Genomic DNA, 15,176 nt, shown 5'->3' with positions numbered 1-15,176 from the left:
GCAGGCGGTATTTAGGAGGGGAAGTGGGCAGGTGACCGTGCAAGGTGTTTGAGGCAGGTGGGTGTTGCCGAGGAAGCGGGCGCGGGGCCGGAGGAGGGTCAGCGGGCCCGGGCTGCGAGGGGCTGCCCCGGGGGCGGGAGGCGGCCCCGCCCGGGCCCCGGGGCAGCGCAGGGGCCGCGGTTCCCGGCGGGGCAGCGAGGGGCGGGCGGCTGCCGGCCCGATAAAGCGGCGGGCGGCGGGCGGCGCGGGCAGAGCGCAGCGGCGGCAGAGATGGGGATGCTCAGCCTGCCCGGCTTTCTGTCCTGCGGGAAGAAGAAGGTGAGGCGGCGGGGGGAGGCTGGCCGGAGGCGCCCGGGCAGGTGGGGTGCCGAGGCACCTGGGCAGGTGTGCGAGAATGTAGGCGAGTGTGGGTGCACCTGGGCAGGTGGGTTGTGGAGGTGCCCAGGTGGGCGTAGCGGCGCTCGGACAAGCAGGGCGCAGGTGTGTCGGCAGCTGAGGGCAGGTATGAAGTTGTCTGTGCAGGCGAGATCCAAACAGGTAGCGGAAGGTAAAGTGGGATGAGCTCCTCGACAGATGTACAAGGCGCTAGGACAGGTGTTTTTTAAAGTGAGCATACAGATATGTGCTGATGTGAACATCTGAACAAGTATGGGGGCATCTGTAGGGGCAGAATAGAGGAGTCTCCAGCAGCTGATAGCACAAAGGAGTAAGGCAGAATTGTGGAGGTGTTTGGGCTCTCTGGGGGGACCCTCTCTCACAGGTCTGTGCTGTCCTGCCAGGGACCAAGTGGACTGGCACCCAAAAAAATGACTCTGCCCATCCTGTCTGGCTGGTCAGCTATCCCAAGGTGCGTCTCTGGACAGAGAAATGATGATATGATTGCCCTTCCTGCCTGGTGGGTATCACAAGCCTTCCCTCTTCTCTCCAAAGGACGTCAGTTTCACTTATGATGGAGATACCAGTTGCACCGATGAGAACTTGGAGCGTGGCAACTGGGCAAACAAAGCCGAATACCTGCTGTCTATGGTGGGCTATGCCGTGGGCCTGGGCAACGTCTGGCGCTTTCCCTACCTTGCCTACCAGAATGGAGGAGGTACCTGTGCTGAACGGCAGGGTCACAGGGGGGGCACACCTTGCTATTCCCCAGGAGAGAGCAGAGCAAGCTCCAAGGGCCAGCTCTGAGGCTGGGCATGTTCTGTCAAAGCTGGATGTGAGCTCTACCACCCTGGGAACTGGGATAGAGCCTGCTCATGAGAAAGGGCACTAAGAGGCACCTATGTGCTTTTTTGGTACCAGCTGAGAAGGGAAATAGTATTTAGTTTGAGTTGCAAATTTCTACCTGAGAATACCATCTTCTGAATTACTCGTAAACAACGTGTACCTTTTTGTCCATGTGCCAATATCCTCTACTTGTCTAAATAGCTGCTCTCCCTCCCCAGTGCTTACCCTCTGGTAAGTTTATGTTATATACCATACCTGGTATGTTTATAGAGAACAGTGGAATCCCCTCTGCACCTTTGTTTTTCCATGCAAACACTCTAAGCTGGAATAATTATCTCAGCTCAATAATTACCCAGATCAAACACTTGGGAAGTGTGAGACAGGGAGAGCCTCTACCTGCTTACACAATGAACTAGTGGCAAAGCCACGCAGAGGCACTGGCTTCCTTGGCTTGTATTCCAGAGCTTTATCTACTTGCCAGGCGACCCCTGGTAATTAAAGAGTGCCTAAATAGTAACTGCAGAGAACTTACTTATATGTACCTGTTTGCTCTGCCTAAGTCTTGTTGAAGTAAAATTCTGGGCTGTAAAGGCAGTACAGCCCACACGGCTGCACATGGAATACAAGGAGGCATTGCCAGTATGGAGTTTTTATTGGAGTGACATGGGTTGGTTTGCATTACTTGAAGTTTTGTTGAAGAAAATTGTGAAAACCAAGTAAGTTGTGATGTCAGCCCTTGGACTAGATCTTTTTTTTCATCTGCTGCAGCAGAGACTTTGCATTTAAAGGCATATTTGTGCTGTTGCTTGCATCCTTTTCTGTGCCCCTTGCCCATGATTGATAAAGACAACTGTTACATCCTTGTTTTGAAACAGAGGAGTAATCCAGTTAATTCTGTGGGACAATTTACTTCCTGAAATTACATCAGGTATTTGCAGTTCCTTGCAGAGCTGGGTCCTTGATTGCTTTAAATTCACTGAGAGTGATGAGGACAGATTCCTGCAGGGATATCGTGTTGTGTTTATGAAACTCGTGCTCTCGCTTTCCCTGTCTTCTGTGCACACACAAAGAAGTGCCAGTCCCTTTCACAGAACAAGGCGCTCACTGATATCAGGTTAACATGCACTATTAAATGGACTTGAACAAGAGCCATCCTGAGATGATGTTTGACACAGGACTCAGCCAACCATAGAAAATAATCTTCATGCTTTGATGTCCAGTACCTGCTTAACAGGGCAGTTGCAAAACACAGCTGAGCACACACAGGAATGGTTCTGTTCCTCTTTAAATTAAAAGTTGGAGGATTAAATAGAAAGTGGACAAGGTGCACTACAGTTAAGCAGCATTCTTACTTGTATTAGAGCACATCCTCAATAGTTTTTTATAAAGTGAATTTACTTTCTTATAAGAGAAGTCATTCTTTTAAAATCAGTTCTGACATTCATTGCAGGTGCTACTTAGTCTTATAGAAAACAGGACTTAGAAACAGATCTCTCTATTTCAAAAATAAGCACCTCCAGTGGGGAGCAGGGGAGAAAGGAGAAGTATAAAATGTGATAAAACTGTGGTGAATGCTGAAAGATGTATTGTTTTCTCTGTGTGTGTGATTGTGCTCTCCCCCCCATTTTTTATCTCCTCTCAGGTGCTTTTCTAATCCCCTACACCGTCATGCTGGCGTTAGCTGGCTTGCCCTTATTTTTCATGGAATGTTCCATTGGGCAGTTTGCCAGTCAAGGGCCAATTTCCGTCTGGAGAATGCTACCATTGTTTCAAGGTTGGTTTTCTTATCTTTCCTTTTATTCTAATAATAAACTGTTGTGAATTAATGATTTCTTAATGAAGTTACTAATTGTGAGACACTGATATCCGTGTTACCAGCGTTCTGTACCCAGGTATATACTTCCTCATTATTCAGTTAATAAACAGATGCTGAGTAAAGATTCCCCCAGAAAGGCTCTTGGTTATGAAAGGTTTTGTCAGAGATTCTTGTGCTCAGCAGCACATCACTCTCACTCCAGCTGTCCAGGCAGAAGGAAATATCTGTGTTTTGCCATGTGAGGGAAAAACTCAAGTAAAACAACTTTTGTAATGTGTGCAACAGATTGAAAGTAAACTTTAGAAGTTGACTTTATCACTGGCTTTTTATGCTTCATGTCCAGTGTAGCTTGTGAGGCAATTGTGTGTTGGATGGGTGAATTCTGTATTTGGCTGCCAGTGTGGGCACAGGCACGCGGGTCTGGGTGCTCTGTGCAATCTTGTGCACAATCACCGAGCAGCTGCCTTGGGAGTCATCTGCTGGTGAGATAAAATAGCCTAGACTCTGTCTTTGTAAAGTGGGGTGCCTCTTGAGATAAGAGAAATCGTTGCATGCTGTAGTGGTAGTTTGAGTTTGTGGTGATGGTTTGTATTTCAAACACTCTCAAAGGGAGATTTGTTTGGAAACAATTAACCATGGGCTTTACTCATGCCTGTCCATCCTGGTCCTGTACCAAGGGTGTAAAGGACTCTGCAATGGTTTTGTTTGTCTTAATCTACCAGAGGAGTTAACGTAGGAGAAGTTTCCTTCGGATACAACAAGAATTTGCTCGTCACCTACAGAAACTGGTTGCCCCAACATTTACTCTTATTGCCAGTCTCTGTTCTGCAGCACAAGAAACTTTCACCAAAGCAGTCTGTCTAAAAGCAAAAGGTTTTAAACCCAGCATATATTTTATATATCTGTAAAGACAGCAACTTATTTATAGTTTCTAAGATGACTGGTACTGTTTTCAGGCTTTTCCAAACTCACAGAACAAAACTGATTTTAACAAGGGGGAGAACAGTAATATTGAGAATTTACTGTAGTTTAAAGCATTCATTACAGCGGAATCTTTAAAAAGGCTTGGGCAGTCCTAGTAGAGTTTGTTTTATTTTAGTAAATTTCCCTCTGAATGGGGAGAGAACAAAATACTGAATTTCTCCTTTAGGCTTTGTAAATAGTCCATTTTTCTATGGGCCTGATTCAAATTGTGTTTCAAAAGCATGTTTGAGATGGTCAGTTTGGATCATATCCATCATTTAAGGGGTTTGAAATGTCGCTGTTTGTTTGCTGTTAAAAAATATTTTAAAACCAAACAAAAACCAACTTGAACTTCTTCCCAAGTCGCCTTTTAAAAGTCAAGTGAAGTCTATTTGTTTTGGTGGGAGGAGGGGTTTTGCAAGCCGAGTTTGAGGTGGTTAAGATATTTTGTGTTTCTCTTTCCTAGGAGTGGGCATCACAATGGTCATCCTCTCAACATTTGTGACTATCTACTACAATGTTATCATTTCTTATGCACTCTACTATTTATTTGCCTCATTTCAAAAAGTGCTGCCGTGGTCAGATTGCTTTTCCTGGGCAGATGAACTCTGCAGCAAGACAAAAATAGGTACCTTACTTATGAGACAGAGTTGAATATTATTGGTTTTGGTAATTGTTATATTTGGTAATTGTTTGGTAACTGTTTTCTGGGTGAAAGTACATGATTAGGACAGCTACCCATGGCTTCAAAAGTCCTTCCTGGAGTTTTGTATCTGAACACAGAGGAGTGATGCTTATCCACTTCTTTGCCACCGGTTCTGGATGCTTGGGAAATCTACAGAGAACTGGGCTGAAATCACTTTGTTGGATCCTTTTTGTTTCCTTTTAAACCTCAGCTTTTTTCTAGTACATACATTTCCAATCGCTTGAAATACTGCATTCCCATTTCATCAGGCTTTGTGGCATAAAAAACCCCTTCCATGAGACAAACTAGTGTAGTAGTTTTTATCGAGGTCTTTTCATTACTCCTTGCATCCCCTGTGGCTATGGTAATCCTGAGCACCACTGAGGTGCTGGCTTCACTCTTCATTAACTCTTTAGAATGTATCTCCACACCATTGTTCTTGTGTTTCACAGCAGAGGTAGGGCCTAAGCACTTAACTTCACCAGTTTCTGTATCAGACCAGTTTAAGGCAAAAGGTGAAGTTGGTGAGGTAATTACCAGTTAGCAGCTGGAAATGTTCTTGCCTGGTAACCAGTGATTATTAAAATAGCAAGGACAAGATGAGGATGGATTATATTGTTTGCAGTATTAATGTAAATATATCTCAACCATATATCTGAAAATATCTTCTAAGAGGCTTTATGTAACAAAAAGTTGGTGATCATTTATTGGCAAAACAAAAAAGGTTTCAGCACCTAATTTGTAAGTTTTGGGGAACACAAAACTGAACTGAACTGAGGAAGCTGTCCTGAAATAGGCTTCAACAAGAATTTCCAGTAATTGCTGATGCATATGCTGATGAAGTGTTTTTTATTGTATGTTCTGGCAAAAAATTCCCAACCCCAGTTTCCATTCCTCCAACTCTGCTCCAAGGAAAATATGTAAAGTGTTCTAACAAGCCCTCTGCCGCAATCAGATGAGTATCAGATACCAGATGATCCATGTGTTACCTTGGTTTGGGACAAAGGTTTTCATAGAATAACCAAGGCTACAATTTTAACTATGCTCAGATTTGACTTTTGTAAGTATTCTTGAGGATAAGTAAAACGTGGTGAGCACACCAGATTCTTGGTGTTTTGTTTTACAGTCAAGTAGCGAAATCACAGCTGCAAGTGACATTTCCGGTTTGTTTCCAAATCTTGTTAGCAGGCAAACTGAAGCTGTAATTGCTTAGGAAACACATTTGCTGTATCGGTCTGATTTTCTAAATAAGAGTCATCCCAGTATTAATGATTCCTTTTTCTTGATTTCAGTAAATGACTGCAACACAACCTACAATGGGAATATCATTCATGCAAACTACTCCTTCCTCACGGCCAACAATCTCTCATGTATAAATGGCACCATAACCTACAAACCAGTGCAATTTCCTACTGAGCAATACTGGAAGTAAGTAAATACTTTAAAGGAATTACTGAAAAAATATATTTTTATGCTTTGTGGTTTTGGATGCACCTTTTATTTTTGTCTTATCTTGCAGTCCAGAAAAAATCTAGTCAAGGGACATGGGCATGCAAATCACTAGGGAGGGGACTTAAAATTTAATTGATAAGTTTGGCTTTTTTAAGAGAAATTATGTATAGAAAGAGAAGCAAGTGAGTCAACCTTTAACCAATTAGAAAATGCTGCCATTTCTAGAAGTCCTCTTCTCTGGAGTCCTGGTAGGCACTACTTGGCATCTTTACACATAGCATATACTTTTCTTTTTCTCAGGAGTTACTGTGTAAAATATATTCACCTTATTCTGAATCTGGGCCTGTTGTAAAATTGCCATTTCTTTATTGCTCCACGGTCTCAATTTGCCTCGTGTTCACTGGGTTCCTGGAAACTGATTCTTTTGGGCTCTTCTTTTCCTGTCAGGATTTCATGATTAACACAGAATATCTTCGGTGGGTCTTAGAGGAGATGTATGGAGAGATGAGAGCTGGTAGGCTTCAAAAAGAAGGCAAAATTGCAGTTACATATATATACAGCTTCTCATTGCCAATCATGCAATTCCAACTGCACGCTCTTGGAAGAGGCTGCAGAGTGTTGTAATAGCCTCACAGAGCAGCTCATTTTTTCTGGAGAAGTAGCTGAAGAGGAGTGTGTGAGGTTTGTGTGCTGCTGCCATCCCCTCCTGATGGGAGCATCGTGTGCTTTCAGCAAAGTGGCTCTGCAGCGCTCGAGTGGGCTGGACGAGACCGGCAGGGTCGTCTGGTACCTGGCTCTCTGCCTCCTCCTCGCCTGGATCATTGTTGCAGGTGCCCTGTACAAAGGAATCAAATCTTCTGGAAAGGTATGTTAGGAAGACCAAGGAGATGACTTTTGGCCTGATTCTGCCCTCCCAATGTCAGCTGGAGCCAGGGAAGTTTAGCACAAGGCAGGATGCAGTCCTAACACACCCGCCTCTGCTGGGCTCAGCATTTGTCTTCCCTTCTGCTCCTCGGCTTCATAACTGTTACATAAAATATGAGTAAGGTGTTGATTACACAGCTATTACTTCATTCCTGGGCCTCCACTCCACTGGGCTGCCCTGTATTTTGGAATCTTGCCGTTGTGCCGGCGATTCCAGCTGAGTTTTAGCCGTTGCCTGGGCTGTGTGATGGAAGCGTGCGTGTGATGGCACACATGGGCACACGCCCTGGGAGCACCCAGTGATTATTTTGTGCTTCCAGTCTAGTTGAGATGGTTGGACCATACAGGTCAGGTGCTGTGAAGAGGTGTGTGTGTGTGCAGGTTTCTGGCAGATTGTGAAATGTTGTTTGTTCCCAAGAGTTGAAATTAGTTGTAGGGACAAGGTACTTAGATGCTTCTTTTCAGAATCTGTCTCTGCTGAGCTCCCATTTCTACAAGCTGCAGCATGGTTTTCTGGAGTTTGTTTTGGGCTAGGCTGACTTCAGGCAGGCTGAATTTCATCCTTTCTCACTGAGACCCTTTTCTTGGTTTGGTTTCTTCCTCCTCATACTCTTTTCTCACCTTTGTGTTGCATCTCCATCATTTACATCTTCAGTCTCAGTTGCCTTTGCTCTTTTGTTCACCTTCTCTGCACAGATTTTTTCCCTATTTTCCTTCTGTCATTGTGCCTTTCTTTGGTTCCTTGCTGCCTCCTTTCCTCCACTCAGTATGCGGTCTCCTCCTCTTTTGATTTCTATTTGGAGCTTTCTGTCCTTGTTTCAGTGCTTTGGGGTGGAATATCTGTTCTTTCCCAGCCTCAATTATTTGGCTGCATGGCTCTTCTTAATCTCATGTTCTTTGGGTTCCTGGCAGTTGCTCTTACTGTTGTCATTTTTTTTCTGGCACCAAGACAATTTTCTTTGGAGGGTAAGGTGAGACTTGGAAGAATCTAGCTGGGCAGGAGCAGGACAGATGAAAGGCAGAGAGAATTGTGCTAGGCAAGCATGAAGGAAGTCTTTGGAAATGTCAGACTCACCACACAATGGCACAATGCTCTGGCTTGGTGGAGGCAGCAGTCCTGGGTCAATTCCCTGTCTGAATAACACTGAAATTAAGACTCAAGAGACCAGAGTATTGTTGAACGTAGCCTGTGTGACAATAACTGTACTGCTGGCCTTGGTCCCATTGTGCTAGTACAACAGAATAGAACTGTGTCTGAGAGAACCTAAAAGTCCTTGCTCCAGCAAAGAAAGCTTCCAGAGCAGTGACTTTTAAAAAAAATTTTTTGTTTTGGCTTTTTTTTGAGGGATGGTTGGGGGGAGTAGCAGAGAGCTCATCAGGAAATGATCCCCCCCCGGTCGCCTAGTTTTTCCTGACTTTCAGCTTGCACTTGCTAGAAGCACTGCCTAGCAAGAGATGTCTGGGCTAGTTGAATCCAGACCTACAGCAGTAAATCATGCCAAAAAAATGCATTTCTGAAACTGGTCAAGTGCGCTCTCAAAAGTGGATATGTGGCTTGGGCCTTCTGCTTCTGCTGGAATGCAGCTCCAGAACCGGCTAAGCCAGATGGTTTGGTGGTTGGCATGTGTTCATTTCTCTGGTTGCCTGTTTCTCTTTTGTACCAGCAGACCTTAGCCTAAAGCCTGTCCAGTCTTCCTGCATGAAGGTCTGTGGATCCCCTCACACCTAATGTGTGTCCCTGCCCATCTTTCTGCAGGTTGTCTACTTTACTGCACTCTTCCCATATGTCATCCTGTTTGTCCTATTGGTGCGAGGTGCCACCCTGGAAGGTGCTTTGGATGGCATCGAGTACTACATTGGGAGAGAGTCCAACATCACCAAGCTGATGGAAGCAGAGGTGAGAGGAAGTTCAGCCCCAGAAGTGTGACATGCTTTCCTGGTTATGTGGCTTTCTTCTTTTTTATCCAGTCAGGTCCTTCAGGTCCTGCCCTGTATTTTGTATCAGCAGCTGGTTGTGTAAAGCGTCCAAGCCCCTGTTGCAGCTACTCTCAAACTGAAAGACAGTCACCTCCTTCGCCCTCCCTGCCACACCAGTGATGAGAACTGTGCTATTGCTTCTAAACAGTTCTTGGGGACCATGCTGGAGTTTAATCTTAGCAGGATCTGCTGACAAAGTTCTTGCTGATGATTTTAAGGGACTTTATCATAAGGCTGAAGGGATCCCTGAGTTTGAAATTCAGGCCATGCCTTGCCTGGGAAATTACCTTGGGTAATTAGGTGAACCAGGAAGGGCACCGCATGCAAAGAAAGCCAGAACTTTCTTTGTTCTGGCTTATGCCAATATTATTGCAGTTTTATCAAAAGCAACCATTCGGTGTGATATTTATTTGTGGTATTTATATGAGTGCTTGGCACTACCTGAGGGGCTACATCAGAAGCAGGAGTGGTTTGTTTGGGTCACACAAGTGGGAGGGTACATGGAAGTTCTCACTCCTGCAGCTAGTCCTGGTGGTCCTTATTTGTTGTGTCTGTGCCAAGATTCATATCTCAGCAATTCACCTATGTGAAGAAATCTAATCTTTTCTTCAGGGTTAGCCCACTATGATTTAAGTATTTGGCAACATGCTTGGGATGTGACCTTTAGACATGATAGAGATACTGTTTGTGATTGGACTGCAAGGTCACCAGCATGTTATATTCTATCCTCCCTAAAATTCATACAAAATAGAATTACATACACAGGCTGAATGAAACAAGATACCCTGGAGCTTCAATGGTGGACAGACTTCAATGTTTATGATAAATACTATAAGTAATACAGCAATTCTCATACTCGTTTTTGTTTGGCAGGTTTGGAAAGATGCAGCCACCCAGATATTTTTCTCCCTTTCTACGGCGTGGGGCGGGCTTGTTGCTTTGTCTTCATACAACAAGTTCCACAACAACTGCTACTCAGATGCCATTCTAGTTTGTGTGATCAACTGTGCCACCAGTGTATTTGCTGGGTTTGCAATATTCTCCATCCTGGGACACATGGCATTTGTGTCCCAGAGGCCTGTCTCAGAGGTGGTGGACTCAGGTAGGCTGATGGTCACCCTGTTGGTCTTGGGACTTGCATTGGCCAAGGCACGACAACAACATCCTTCTCTCCACTATTTTCCAGGGTTTGAACTGGCCTTTGTAGCCTACCCAGAGGCTCTCTCCCAGTTACCAGTTTCTCCTCTGTGGTCCTTCATGTTTTTCTTCATGCTTGTGCTTTTGGGCCTTGACTCCCAGTTTGCCAGCATAGGTAAGTGGGGTTTTAAGTGACTCATGTCTTTTCTTAATTTTCTTAATTTTGCTGCTCAAACTCACTTCTTCCTTTGCAGAAACAATTACAACCAGCATTCACGATATAAATCCCAGCATGATGAAAAAATTAAGAGGACCTATAACTGTGGGTGTGTGTGCAGTATTGTTTTTATTTGGGCTTGTCTGTGTTACTCAGGTAAGAAACTGAATTTTTTTGGTAGTGAGTTTAGTTATGCTGCAAGTGATGAACTCAAATCAAAATACCCTTTCCAAATGTTGCTTTCTTTGTGGATAAATCTTAGAGACCCTTGAATTTTGACAGTGTGCCTAAACACACAAGCAAGTGGAAAGCTTGAAGAACCAAAGGTTTTCTGTGATTATTGAACTGAGACAGGCTTTTAAATAGAAGGCTTTTACAGAGCCTGCGAATGATCAGCCTGATTTATGGTTCCTCAGTTCAGGAATTTATTTGTGTAATCACAAGTACACACATAGAACATGTCCACAGCACAGTGGGTGCTGCTAATAAATGGTGATGGGATCTTTTTGTTCAGAACTCACTACCAAGGAGGACAGGAATTAAGGAATGGCCTGTCTATGTATTAAAAACCCATTGGCTCATGAGCATTTGTTGATTGCATGGTTACTTCTCCTGTATGTGTTTAGTTATATAAATAGATATACAGAAAAGGAATTTTAAGTATACTGTGTAAAATTTCTTGAGGCAATTGCTTTTAAGGGTGTAAAGGTTCACTGCTATTACTCCATCTAGAAATAAAGATTTATGTGTGTAATTAGTCTGAAAATGTGAAGGAGGTAATTGTGGTGAGTAGACATTTGTATCGTCAAGCAAAGTACATAAGTCATGAAACAGGATGATGGGGAAGCTTGCAAGGGACTCAATCACAAGAGTGTGGAATGGCTCAGAGATTGTTTCCTGCTCTGGGATCCTGCTATTGCATGCTGGTGTTCAAAGCTGTGGTTAACCCCATGGAGAAGTCAGGCATGTAGGAGGATTGAAGCCTCCCAGAACTGGTAACAGGTATAGCCATTGCTGTAGTTCAGTATAAAACCTTCGGCCCCAAATTTATTCCTGTAAGCTCCAAATTTAAATCTTGCTCTCAGTTGTTTATGTATGCTCTATATAAGCATAGATCTTGCTTGTAGCACCTATAGTGTTTTGTTAGATGTGCTTTTCAACTTTACATAGAGGATTTAAAGAAAATAATATTCACAAATCTGCAGTTGACCTGGAGAACTGTGAACTTAAAAACTCAGAGTCATGATTAGTTAAATTGTCTTGAACAAATGCATCTTATCTGTATGTTACTACTCAAATTCTAACCTCTAATGTTTGTCCTGCAGGCAGGCATTTACTGGGTTAACCTAATAGATCACTTCTGTGCTGGATGGGGACTCCTCATTACAGCTTCCCTGGAGATAATAGGCATCGCCTACATTTATGGTAAATTATTTGCATTGAAAATACATTAATTAAACTAAACAATCCCAGGAGCAGTGTATATCATGGAGTCACAGTATGATTTTGGGGTGGAAGGAACTTGAAAAATCATCCTGATTCCAGCCCCTGTCATGAGCAGGGACACCTTCCAATAGACCAGGTTTCTCAAAGGCTCATCCTGCCTGGCCTTGAGCAGTGCCAGGGGTATAAAATACTAATTATTACAATAAAGAAATTATAATTTCACCATCTGAATAATAATAGGATAAAAAAAAACTTTAATGCAGAGCTGGAGAAACTGTCCTTGATTATTGCTTTTCTTTGATCGCTTTTGAGTAACCCCACGTGCAAAGGAGGTACCTGCTTTACAGTGAGTCCCGTGATTGTCTTCCAACAGGAGGAAAAAGGTTCATTGAAGACATTGAAATGATGATTGGGAAGAAGACCAATTCATTCTGGCTGTGGTGGAAAATATGCTGGTTTTTCATCACTCCTGTGCTGTTAATAGTGAGTGCACATGACTGGATTGTGTTAGTGTGACAGAATTTAATAACTTAATATTGAAGAGGTTGCTTTGTGAAGATCCAGGACTGGCTGCCCAGGCTCTGTGTATAAAGATGGGGCATAGCTGTGCCAGTGAAGTGAACTATGGGCTGTATCTGCTTTCTGATACACTCCCTCCTCCTTTGATGCACTCCAGGAGAGGCTGGGGCTTGAGATCAGTAACTAGAGAGCTGGGTCTACACTCCCAAGGACAACACAGGACAGCTAGATCCTCTGCCTTGGCAGCTGGATTATCTTAATTTCAGACTGAGATTGGTTTGAAAACCTTTTGAGGGAAATCCCATTTTTGGGTCAGATGTTCTGCTGTCTAACTGAGACCTTTAAATGTCCTGTTGAATGTCTGGTTTTGGTTAAACCTGTACTTCCAATTGTGAGTGTAGATGGTTGGATTATGTTACTATGACAGAATTGATTAACATTGCAAATCCAGGAACAGTGGGAAGTCACTCTGGCCAGTACCTTACCTGTAGTCTGCCCAGACTATAGTTTAGAAAATGCTGCTTAAAACGATCCAATTTCTGAAGCAATATTTGCCAATTTCTAATCTTAGGTTCTTTCCTGTGTTCCTGTAAATAATGGAATACAGGAACGCAAAAAACATTTAGAGAAGGGTACTGGGCTCAGCTAGCAATACATATATTACCCAACATAAGATTTAAAGAAAACCTAGAGATTAAGTTATGTTCAAACACAAATATACTTAGTGCACCTCAGCACTGGTGTCATTTTTCAGTCCTGGCCTTCAGTCTTGCTGCTTGGTGATGACTGAACACCAAAGTCTGCACAGCTGTTCTCATACTCAGGAAACAAGAGGGAACTGTGCAGAACTTGTAGACAACCCTTCTTTTTATTAAACCAACTTGGAAGCAGTGCAAGTTCAATGTTGTTGGAAACCTGATTTTCTCTTATTGTTTTTGCCATTTTTTCTAGGCTGTTTTGATCTGGTCTTTGACCACATTTTCAAATCCCACTTATGGCTCAGTGAAATACCCAGCCTGGGGAAACATTCTTGGCTGGTGCATGATCATCTTCAGCATCATCTGGATTCCTATTGTTGCTATTGTAAAAATACTTAAAGCTGAAGGAAACCTTATTGAGGTAAGGGCAAAAAAACCCACTGATATAGCCTCAAATCTGAATTTCTTTGGTATTATCAGGACCACCTGTCCTGTTTTCTCCAACACATTTACTACTTTGACATGTTTTTTAAATGGACTTTTAGACCAAAGCATTATCTCTGGTAGTTGCATCAAAGGTGCATCTCCCTGCCCTGTTCTGATAAAAAGATAAAGTCTAATTCTTTGGGAGTGCACACACACCATTTGAGAGAGATTTTTCATCAGTTCTGTTGCTATTCCAGCTTCTTTAAATTCTCTGAAGAATTTCTATTGCTTTCTATCCCCATATAATTTTCTGGAGTTTTGCCTCCCATTCCTCACAGAAGCAAGTGACACATCTGAGATATTCTGCTCTTGGCAAGCTTTCCCAAACAGTTGTGTTGGTCACAGCTTTTCCTGTTCCTTGACCTCAGTGTCCAGCACCCACCAACCCCAAAGACACTTGGAACGATTTTAAACAACTTTGGTGATTCGCCATTTGTTGAGCTGCAGTGTGTGCCTAGAGCTATAATTGTACTGAATTTTAGAAGCAGCCTGGACTAAGGGAAGACATTAAATGCCTGTTGGTTTTGCTTTGCAGCGCCTTGTCAGCTGCTGCCGGCCTGCAGCAAACTGGGGCCCCTACCTGGAGTGTCACCGAGGGGAGCGGTACAGCCACATGGTGGACCCCAAGAACAAGGAGAACGAGATTCCCACTGTGTCTGCCATTGTATACAAGCGACGTTGAGATGGCTGTTTTGATGACTGTTTTTTAACACATATATGGGTTTTGTCTTTTGATATTGAAAAGGTACCACGAAAAAAAAAAAAGGCAAATCAGCAGCCCTGCGTCTTTAATATCCAGCCCTCAAATGAAAGCGAGTTGTATTATTTATTTTTATTGTTTTAGTATTTGTGGAGGAACACATCAATTAGGCACTGAGATCTCACCAGGTGTGTAGGTTGAGAGGGCAGGATAGTCCATTGCAGGCTCCCCAGGCTGGATGGGGTTAATCATGCCCAGATACAGGCTGGACTGGGCATGATTAACCCCATCCAGCTGGTATCCAGCTGGACTGCACATACGGGTGTGGGGGAAAGTAAAGACATTCTGGTGCTCCCAGCTGGAGCCTAAAGGTGCTGTGTGTGTGGGTGCCCGTGCCCTGGGGTGCAGCTCTGCCACCCCAGGGGTGTGCAGTAAGCAGAGGGAAACGGGTGTGCTGCTGCCTGGCATACTGAGACACAGTGGGTAGCACTTTGCTAAATAAAAAGTCCCCACTAATTTGGACAGAAAAGGTATTTGTCAAGGTGTGGATCTGAAAGATCCGTGGAAAAGATCATTTATAAATAGGGGAGAGCAATTAAGCAACCAGACAATCTGTGTCTTCTCATGTCTGTACACAGTGTGGACTTTGAGGAGTGTCCTTGGCTGTTATGGAATGCCTGGGGAAGGTCACTATGACATCCCTTCCCAGAGAGGGTGAAATGTCACAGCCACGTTCCTGGTTGGAACAGGGCAGATGGGTTGTGTTGGTGGTTGCCTGGTCATTCTGCTCAAGTTCCTCCACTGGACATGACAACTCTCCTGACTTGCCCTTTCTGTGTCTGTACCTGAAAGTTGTGTTAAGATGCAAAAATTACCGGGGAACGTAAGTTCCTTGATGCGGAAGCAGGACCGCCAAGAGGCCAACAGGGCAGTGG

The 15,176-nt window shown here is 43.8% G+C and overlaps 1 protein-coding gene across 1 annotated transcript; it reads left to right on the top strand.

Moving 5' to 3' along the window:
- Positions 1–270: 270 nt before the first annotated feature.
- LOC128945791 (sodium- and chloride-dependent neutral and basic amino acid transporter B(0+)-like) lies at positions 271–14,223 on the top strand. Its single transcript, XM_054289655.1, has 14 exons — positions 271–318; positions 931–1,093; positions 2,864–2,995; positions 4,467–4,628; positions 5,978–6,113; positions 6,870–7,002; positions 8,818–8,958; positions 9,912–10,140; positions 10,225–10,350; positions 10,430–10,548; positions 11,718–11,817; positions 12,212–12,321; positions 13,309–13,476; positions 14,077–14,223. The coding sequence occupies exons 1-14, from the start codon at positions 271–273 to the stop codon at positions 14,221–14,223; spliced, it is 1,914 nt and encodes a 637-aa protein (XP_054145630.1).
- Positions 14,224–15,176: the final 953 nt, after the last annotated feature.

Source organism: Melozone crissalis, unplaced genomic scaffold (genome assembly GCF_028551555.1).
Source record: "Melozone crissalis strain CALT ecotype California unplaced genomic scaffold, PUWL_Pcris_2 ptg000068l_1, whole genome shotgun sequence".
Taxonomy (NCBI): domain Eukaryota; kingdom Metazoa; phylum Chordata; class Aves; order Passeriformes; family Passerellidae; genus Melozone; species Melozone crissalis.
Note: the sequence above shows the minus strand (reverse complement) of the source record. Positions and strands in the feature narration are given on the sequence as shown.

Bases quoted from the DNA above. Each gene is read 5' to 3' on its own strand.
- LOC128945791 (XM_054289655.1), top strand. From the start codon at position 271: ATGGGGATGCTCAGCCTGCCCGGCTTTCTGTCCTGCGGGAAGAAGAAG. The intron at 8,959-9,911 runs GTGAGAGGAAGT...TTTGTTTGGCAG, and splicing joins CCAAGCTGATGGAAGCAGAG to GTTTGGAAAGATGCAGCCAC. The intron at 12,322-13,308 runs GTGAGTGCACAT...CATTTTTTCTAG, and splicing joins TCACTCCTGTGCTGTTAATA to GCTGTTTTGATCTGGTCTTT.